General features: G+C 34.2%; 1 protein-coding gene across 1 annotated transcript in view; it reads left to right on the top strand.

Moving 5' to 3' along the window:
• The first annotated feature begins 214 nt into the window (after positions 1–214).
• The window catches only part of LOC106877195 (ATP-dependent RNA helicase DDX3X), a 42896-nt gene continuing 33485 nt past the window's right edge, over positions 215–9625 (top strand). The window contains exon 1 of the mRNA XM_052970930.1: positions 215–838. Within this exon, the coding sequence (XP_052826890.1) occupies positions 794–838 (45 nt within the window). The 5' untranslated portion in view covers positions 215–793. The remainder of the gene's footprint in view (positions 839–9625) is intronic.

The following is a 9625-nucleotide window of genomic DNA, read 5'->3' as shown; positions in this document are numbered from 1 at the left end:
AAAAAAACAGAGCAATTATAATAATGATAATGATAAATAATCCGGAATATTTTTTTTCATTTCATTTTTAATAAGTAAAAATAATAAAGAAACAGACATGTTAATTTTGTATCGATAGACTGTAGTTAGAAGGGCGGCGGCGGGGGAATTAAGATAGAGAGGCGGTCGGGTTTGATCACGTGATAAGCATCTATAAATACTAGTTATCTTCATTGGTGAAGGCTAAAACAATAGTTTCATCGGGGGCGGTGAGTGTATTGTACCTTAAGGAAGGAAAAGAAAACGAAAAGAGACATATACATACATAATATATATATATATACGGTTATATATATATATATATATTTATCTATAAATATAAGAAAAAAAAAGCAACGACTTAAAAACATCTCTCTCTCTCTCTCTTTATATATATACATATATATATATATATATAAAACACACACTCATACATTTATATATATATATATATATATTATATATATATATATATATATACATATATATATTACATAGCAACATCCATGTGTATATAGAATAAAAAATATATACACACAGAAATATATATATTTAAAAAAAAAAATATATATATATATATACATATATATAAAAAAACATACACACACACACACACACACATATATATATATATATCTATATATTAGGAGTTGAAGCTACCAACAACAGTAACAGTAAACAGACATACGCACTAAGAGACGTACATATATAAAACAGTTTTTTTCCCCCTTGTTTCGTAGTGGCATTTCTTAAATTTTCCAACACATAGAGTAATATGCCTAATGTTTCCAACCAGAATGGAAAGGGCCTAGAACAGCAAGTGAGTACCCGAAACCTTTTATTTCTAATCCTCTATTAACCACGAACAATAACTGACTACTTTCCATTATTTATTTACAGCCAATATATGATTTATTTTAAATGTTGGCTTGTATTTTTCTCATATGGATTATGTCTGTCTCTTTCTTCATAGCAAATTCTGACCCATTCTATTTTAATGTGGCCTATTTTTGTTCTTTGTATTAATAACAGTAGTTTTTTTTATTGTCTGTATTATTCATTCAATGTCATAAAGTTTAATATCTGAGATAAAATACAAAAGGAAATTCCACTAATATATAATATTTAACAATATGTATGGTAGTAGATCCTCCCTGAGTGGTGGAAGTCTAACCATACATAGTATTTATAAACTTTCTTTTTCTCTCAACAAATATGATTTTAAATAATAATGTAGGATATTGTAATTGATTTAGTCTTTTATTAAATGCCGGATGAATTATGAATTCTTCTGTTTACCACATTTTGAAAATATATATTTGGCGTTGATGTTGGCAAAGTCTTGTTCCAATATATTTAAATATATACATGTGTGTGTGTGTGTGTATGTATAAATATATTGACTAACACATTAGTTATATCTGTATACACTCATACATATATACAAATGAGTGTATATGTATGTGTATATATGTATAAATATATTGATACACATTAGTTACATCTATATACAATCATATATATACAAATGAGTGTATGTGTGTGTATGTATATAAATATATGTGTGTGTATATATCTGGCAGGTTACGACTTGCTTGGCGAAGATGGCGATTGCTTGCTAGTGTACTTGATTCGGTTCATGGTTCAAAAATCCATTTCGCCTTGCCTCGATCTGGGAACAGTCGGGGTCCATTTTATTAACCCCAATCTTTCTTTAGAGAATCCTTCATCGGTTTCTTAGCAATGAAATCTTTTTTTTAATCTCCCTACATTTATTAGTCTCTCTTTATTGTATATCTGTCATTCTATTTCTTCTCCGTATTATTTTCCTCAATCTCTCTTTCTACTTCTATCTCTTTCCTTTTTGTCTCTCTGTACCCCTCTTTCAACACTATCTCGTACCCTCTTTTTTAACCCTCTCCCTATATTCCCCTTTTCCCCTCTGTCTATATTCCCCTTCTCCCTACATCTATTCCCCTTTTTGTCTCTCTCATTTAACCCTGTTACCATTCCAACATCTTCTGCACGTGTTCGTGGGCAAATAAGAATCTTTAAAAATCCCTATTTATCGAATTTCATTTCGCTGTTATATATTTAATAAAAAAAATATCACGTCTTTTGTTTTATACAAGACTAGTTTCATTCAAACGTGTATAGTAGAATAAGCTAAATCTTGTCGGTTTCAATACCACTATCATTCCACTTGGGTTTTGCTCATTAATTTTTAAAATATGATCAATCTAGGAAAGAAAGGCATGTATGATGATAATCGTCACGCTGTCTTATCTAATTTTCCCCCACCAATATTTATTTTCTCAGTGACGAATGTTATAACGGATATTATCAGTTCAGCAGTTAAAGTACATTTACTACCATTATGACAAGCAATATGATATCTATTGGTCCTCGGCTCCATTTTACGATTCTATTCTCATAGAAATGCATGGATTTTACTCCATATAGCACATGAATAAAAAGAATTTCATTAAAAAAAGAAAATTCATTTCAATTAAATTCCACGCGATCCAGCTGAAGGTGTTTCGATCCGCTAGACCTAACAGCCAAATCCCTACGTCTTAGGACAACGACATTGGATAGTATAGTTGTAGATAAACTCGTCTGAAAAAGACTGGGTAGTCACAGATGGAACGCCTTCGATTATAGGTCTACTCTATTTCTTTGATTAAAGTCCAAATACATTTTTGTTACACAATACAATCTAGACGCATAAATCTTCCGGTTTCCATTTTCTTTTTTAATGAGTTCTTTTTTTTATTTTTCAGTATCAATTAACGTCTTTATTTCCAGCAAACTTTATTGAATTAAGTACCCGGTTATTTTAAAAATACTTAATCGTTTATTAAATTAGTCCGTAATTTATACTTAGAAAATATTGATTATAGTTTATATAACAGCTTTTTTTAGTACTGAAGTTTCATTCTTCCTATTTAAGATTAAGACATTCGACTTGTCACTAAATTAGTGCTTAACTTTATTTTTATTATTTAAAAAAGCGACATTACAGTTTATATGAAAGTATTATGTAGACACTAAAATTTCTTAAATGAAATTACATTTTACACTAGTGATTTTTTTTTTTTTGCCCATGCCGTTTTCAAATGAAAAGCCTTGGAAAGTTTTCACACTAGCATAAGTATTCCCCTCCCCCACTCAAGCGGCGTACGTATGTGTGTACATATATATAAATTAAACAATTCCATTGTGTAAGAGTTGTGACAGCCATTAAAACACACATAATACCGTTATATTCAATTAGTTTTTGATGCGTATACTATTATAACACCAATAAAGTTTACCATATATATATTATATAATGTATATCTGGGTTATTTAATCTTTTACTAATGATTGTTTCTTAGAAACGAACGGTGATGAAAAGAAAAAATAAGGCGTATTTAATGACGATTTAGGTTTAATTGAGGTGTACTACTAAAACTCGATGATTTAACTGTTTTTATTTCACTGACAGTTCTTTTGTGACTAACGTACGCCATTATCGACTTCCAAATCTTCCATTTCGCTTCCTTTTCTTTTTACGTTGATTAATCCCAGTACAAAGCGGAGGTATAAAGGTGATTCACGATCCACCCATGGCTCCATTTTCTTCCGCTTTCTTTTTTCTTTTCTTGGTTAGATTTGTTTCATTTTTAATGATTGAAAAAAGTACACAGGTGGTTGGTTTGTGAATTTATAAGATTAAGCTTTTATATATATATATTAAAATTTGTGTAAGGGTAATATACTTCGCTGTACGACTTGTGAAAGTTCCACTCTATTTTTTTTTATTAAAATCTATTTTACTGTTGGAATGTCTCGATTACTAATCTGAGCATTTAGTCTTATTAAAGTTGTCAAATAACCGACCTATTGGATACTTTTTAGTGAGCTATAATTGATAGGAATCACATTTGTCAAGTATATGAGCGAAATTTTGTTTCGGATGGTGTTCGATGTGAAAGATATTTCTGGTATGCTTTTATTATTGCTGTTGTGTTTCTAAAACGTTTCTTCGCCTAAGTCTCTCTAGTTTTGTAAAGACGCCATCGCACTGCCTTATGGGTAAACAAGGCATCTTCTTCCTCAATCGTCTCCACTGCGAGCACAGCATTATTTTATCTCTGTTTTATTTTGAAAATATTTCACCTCGCTCCTGTCTGTCACTCGTCATTTCTCTCTTCCTCTTCAGAGTTATTAAATATGTTCCAATTGTTTTATCGTTTGAATGGGATTTTATTTTTGTTCTGCTGCTGCACGTAATAGTGGCTTCGGAGTGATAGAGGTTATTAAATAATGGAAGAAAGGATAAAAAGCTGATTAAAAAAATTTTTTTACCCCATCTCCTCTCGTTTTTCCACGTTCCCATTAAGGCTTTCTAAAATTAGCGATTTCGAAATAATGGCTAATTCTGAATTCGTTTCTAACACGAAAGTACTCGTCTGGCAATTTCATCCATACTTTTAAATGGCGTACATTTTTTTGAACAGCGCTCCTTGTTTATAGCTACTATAGTAGTTTTCATTGTATTTTAAATAATTAGAGCTATTTTTTTCTGTTTCTATTATATTGGTTCAGTATGAAGCCACATGTCCAATTTTTTTTTTTTTCTTAGAAAATTGAAATATGAACCTGTTGCATTCATGGAAAGAGATTTATTGCTTACTAAGAAATTTATTTCAAGACTTTTATCAGAGATAACTAATTAGAAACAAGTACTTTCGATAGGAAATCCATTCTGAATTGCACAAGTCGAAATATAATCTTTAAAAATTCATCCGCCTCTATCTGAAAAACTAATTTGGCTCCATTATTTTTCAGCTAAAAAAATAAGGTTAACTTCTCTGCAGAGGAATTTATTACATGACATTGGTCTATAAATTGCATAGACAAGCGAATTTTATTAGAAGCCGAGTTGTGTATTTAGTGCTAATAGCTATGTAGTTTGTAAACGATCAAGGGAGTTAATTCAGGTTTTGCCAAGTTGATAACGTAACGTGTGGGAGATTTGGTTTTTGGTATAGGTTTCAGATTTATTTGGGAATCCTTCTTTTACAGTTATAAATTCAACAAGAAAAAGCGTCGGTCCTCAGTTTCACGAACACTATGCTTCAAAATGTGTTCCAAAAGTATATTAAAGTATTATAATGCCTTAAATTAGAACTGGATCTTGGTCAGAGATTGTCACATTAAGGTCGTATTGCTAATACTCGTTCACCGAAACTCAGACATGAGGATATCTATCGAAGAGAGTTTGTGATATGTCATATACATCATTTCTGAACTTCACAAAAGCGACCGAGTAAAAAGAAGAATCGTAACGGATGGGTTTCAACGTAGTTGCATCCACTGCATTTTCGTTGTTCACCGTTGTAAATGTTCCTTATATGAAATTGATCGAGTAGGCACCCTCCACCCGTTCACAACGGTTGTAAATTAACTGACGTTTTGTACACAGTTCAGTCAAAAGCTCATTACTCAGTGAAAAAATTGTCCAAATTTTGAGGGTATAACAGAAATATCGAATATCTGGCTTGGGTCGATAGTAATTTTCTCGTACGTAGACTTGCAACTATGAAACACAATTTAGGACAGAAAAGGGAGTATCCAAATGACTGATTTGAATGTAGGGCCGTAACAACCATCAATGAAAATGATTTTAGAAAAGTCTTTAGGCTTATCTTGTTTTATGCCTTTCATCTTTCCTGATTGATAAAATAAGTACCAATAAATGTGGGCAAAATTTTGGAATAGCTGTTCCTCAGACCCACACCTCATGAGAAAGGGTAAATTTTATTTTTTCCACATTCCTGTTTCAGTTCAACAAATTACTAATTCTGGAAGAAATTTTGTCTTCCAGAACTTTTATTTTTATCCCTCTCCTTCCATATCTCCCCCCCCCCCCTGCTAGATATGGGACTTCCATGGACAACATTTTCATCTTCACCGTATTGTGTTGGATCGAACTTGCACAAAATTATGGTTCCTCAAAAAAAAAAAATGAAGTTCATAAATTGAATTCTAAATGGCTGTCCGCTGAATTTTTATTTTCAGTTAAAAAAAAAAACTAATAAAATTCACGTGTGTGTGATGCAAAACATTACCCATTAAAATCAAAGCTGGTAATTAATGGATTTTGTATTCATTACTTGTTTAGTAATTATAGTATGTGATATATATATATATACATAAGGATTTAAAACCTTTTGATAGTCTGTAATCAAGCACTTGAGCCATGTGTATACTATTAAAAATCGTTCTCGATATTGGTTTGTTTAATCTATATTAATAAGTGAAATTCTGTCTATTCGTCCGAGACCCCTGTATCTCAGTTTACATTGGCTCTATACCATTTTGGAATCAGGTTGATCTCGGGATTGAAAATGTGCACTTCATTTGGTTCTTGAACATCAAGCATTAGGATTTAAAAGCATTTGGATTGCTCTTTCTCGCAGGTAAAGCGACCACGAGAGGTTTCAGTGCCGTAGTATTACTGAGATAGATGAACAAGAGTTACCTCCCTTAGCTTTAAGTTTTACTAAGGAATTTAGTGGTTCTCTTATCTTTTTCAGTCATCAGACTGCAACCACGCTGGGGCCCTGCCTTGAATCTTAATCCAACAAATCGACACCAGTTCTTTTATGCCTGGTACTTTTTTATTGGCCTCTTTGACCGAATTTAGCTAAGTTACGTGGTCGTAAACACGCCAACATCAGTTATCAACAAGAGTCAAGGACTGTTAAGAGAAAACCCTGAACACCTCCACATTACTGGAGATGGACTAACTCAATTACAATGAGTGAACTGTCAGGCGTAGGTGACGGTGTTAGTTCGGCTGTGTTGGTTTTCCTTGTTCGACGTATGTTGGTTTATCAGTTCGAATAGTACGGAGTGCGTTCTGTGTTAACATTTCTGCTATAGGTGATTTTTAGATAACCACAACCAACTATTTGTATAATACCATTTTACACCAGACGTGTATACCCACGTCACAACATTTTTGGCGACGTGATTATTTGAAGCGCATGCTAGATGGACTTCTGTTTGAACATGAAAACTTTACTAGCTTCAGTAATTCAATTACTGAAACGGCAGTTGTTGGAATTTCGGACACAGAAGGAAATAGAAAATACATCTAGTTCACCCCCTGACACTGTTGCAAACTCGATCAGAAAGTTTGCATATAACCCAGAGGTGGGTACTACCTTCTCTGCTTGGAGATATTTTTAGGTAAGAAGAATGCTTCAATTGGCAAGATGAGAAAGAAACTTGACTTTTGTCGAGAAAGTTGGACCAGATGAGGTATGAGAAATATTGCAATTACATATTACTAAAGAAACTGGGTGAAGTCTGTTTTAAAGAACCTGAATATTCTATCGAATATTTTCGGCGAAAAATGCTCTTCATATAATACGTGCTGGCAATCTATGAATATTACCAAAACAAGACGATTCTATTACATATACTGGAATCGTTAAAAGGAATGCGAGAGATTTAAAATTAATGTAACAGCTTTTCACACACCCTACCCCAACAAACCAAACTACATCTCTTTTCCTCACAGTTCCTTCATGCACTATGCTTCTAACTCCTTAAATCTGTCTTTACAACCTTGTTTCTCTATCATTGTTATTCGGAGAGCCCCTCTAAACTCAGCTTTTCCCCACTCTACTTACACTTCTTTGGCAATGTCCTGCCACTTATATTGTGGCCTTTAAACCTCAAGAGCATGCCCTCGCCCTTGTATGTCTGGCACTTCGCCACCATCTCTATCCTGCTGTCTCCAGCTCTCTTCTGTTCCTGCTCTTCCTTCAGGTATCTTCACTGCAGCACACCTGTTTCTGTCCTCATTCCTGCTCTCTCTCACTCCCACTAAGTAACCTTGTACCTCTTCTACAGCAAGACACCTGTTTGTCTCTCCGTCTCGCTATAACCTTTCATCTGGCACAAAATCATCTCCTCCAGTGGTCCCCCTCCACTCTCAAAAGATTTGTCTTGCAAGTTACTTGGTGACCTTGTGCCACTTAATTAGCATCCAGTCCACACTGTAAAATGGTTGGCATTTGGAAGGGTGTCCAGCTGTAAAAACCTTGCCAAAACTGACCTCGCCTGTCCTTGTGCCACGTAAAAAAGCACTCTGTGCACTCTACTGGGTGGTTGGTGTTAGGAAAGGCATCCAGCCGTAAAAGCCCTGCCAAAACAGACCCTGAAGTCTGGTGCCTGCTTCTACTGGGCTGGCTCCTGTTAAACTGTCCAACCCATGGCAGCCTGGAAGGCGGGTGTTAAATGATGTACCAACATCTAAACAAATTGTGGAAAATACATGTTTAGCTATGAGAAAAAGAAAACAAACAGAAGTACTTGAAATAGACCTTAAGTGCAAAAGATATTTAACTCTGGGTGGAGTTAAATTCTCAAAAAGGGGAGATTTTATGAGAGAATCTTGAACACCCCCACATGACTGAAGGTGGACTGATTACAATAATTAAGAACTGAGTGAACTATCAGGCATGTACTTGACCGTGTTAATTCGACCGTGTTGGTTTACCATGTTAGTTTGATGTATGTTTAACAGTCAGCAATTGAAGAGTGAATTCTGAGTATCGTACCTACATTCGAGTAGTAGAGTGTGTTCTGTGGTAACATGTATTTCTGTAATAAGTGATTTTTAGATAACCACAACTGACTATTTATTTGTATAATACCATTTTACACCAGATGTGTATATCCACATCATAACAAGGACAATCATTCAAAGTTGTTAGACTTCACCTCATGCAGCAGTGCTTTTCCCATGGTCAGCTCCTATGTTGGTTGTTCCAGAGTTGGAAATTGCAACAATCTCTTCATACTCACATCAAATGGTAAAACTGAGAATATTGTTTATCCTGCTACTTTACATTGATCTCCAAATGTCACAATGATACAAAATTCTCCAAATGTGATACTTTGTGATGTAAATCTGAGGTGGTAGGATACCAATAAATGCTTTAGTATTTCTCTTTAGATTTGGGCCACAGGCCAATTAGCTCCTCTGCAGGAGCTAGCTTAGAAGTCCACACAGAGTGCAGCTTTTAAGCTTGTACTTAATATTCTCATATACAGGATAGATGCAGGCATGATCATGTGAAGTTTGTGATTCTAAACCACGTAGTTTGGAAGTGCTAGGCCAACAAAAACCATGGGAGTGGATTTCGTAGATAGAAACTGAAAAACTGCGTATCTCTTTGCCTTGACATCCCATGGTAATAGTAAACGTACATCACCGTCATTCAGCCATTTAAATTTTTGTTCTCCAAAAACATGTCTGGCCATAAGGAAGCATTTCCTTGCTGGAAAACAGGTGAGGTTTGGTGTCATAAAATTAAATTTCCTCTGATCCCATGCAAGCATGGAAAGGGGATTTTAAATTGACAATTTCAGGGTATCTCCCACTGGCATGTATGTGTATATATCATTGCTATTATGGTAAACTGTTGTATGTCCAAATTACGGCCAAATGCAAATTCTTTTCAATATTTGATTTTGGTCTATATTTGATTCCGTGCAATTTCTATCTGCCAGAGTTGAAGAAATAGGTTCAAGACACCAT

The sequence above is a fragment of the Octopus bimaculoides genome, chromosome 9 (assembly GCF_001194135.2).
Source record: "Octopus bimaculoides isolate UCB-OBI-ISO-001 chromosome 9, ASM119413v2, whole genome shotgun sequence".
Taxonomy (NCBI): Eukaryota; Metazoa; Mollusca; class Cephalopoda; order Octopoda; family Octopodidae; genus Octopus; species Octopus bimaculoides.
Note: the sequence above shows the minus strand (reverse complement) of the source record. Positions and strands in the feature narration are given on the sequence as shown.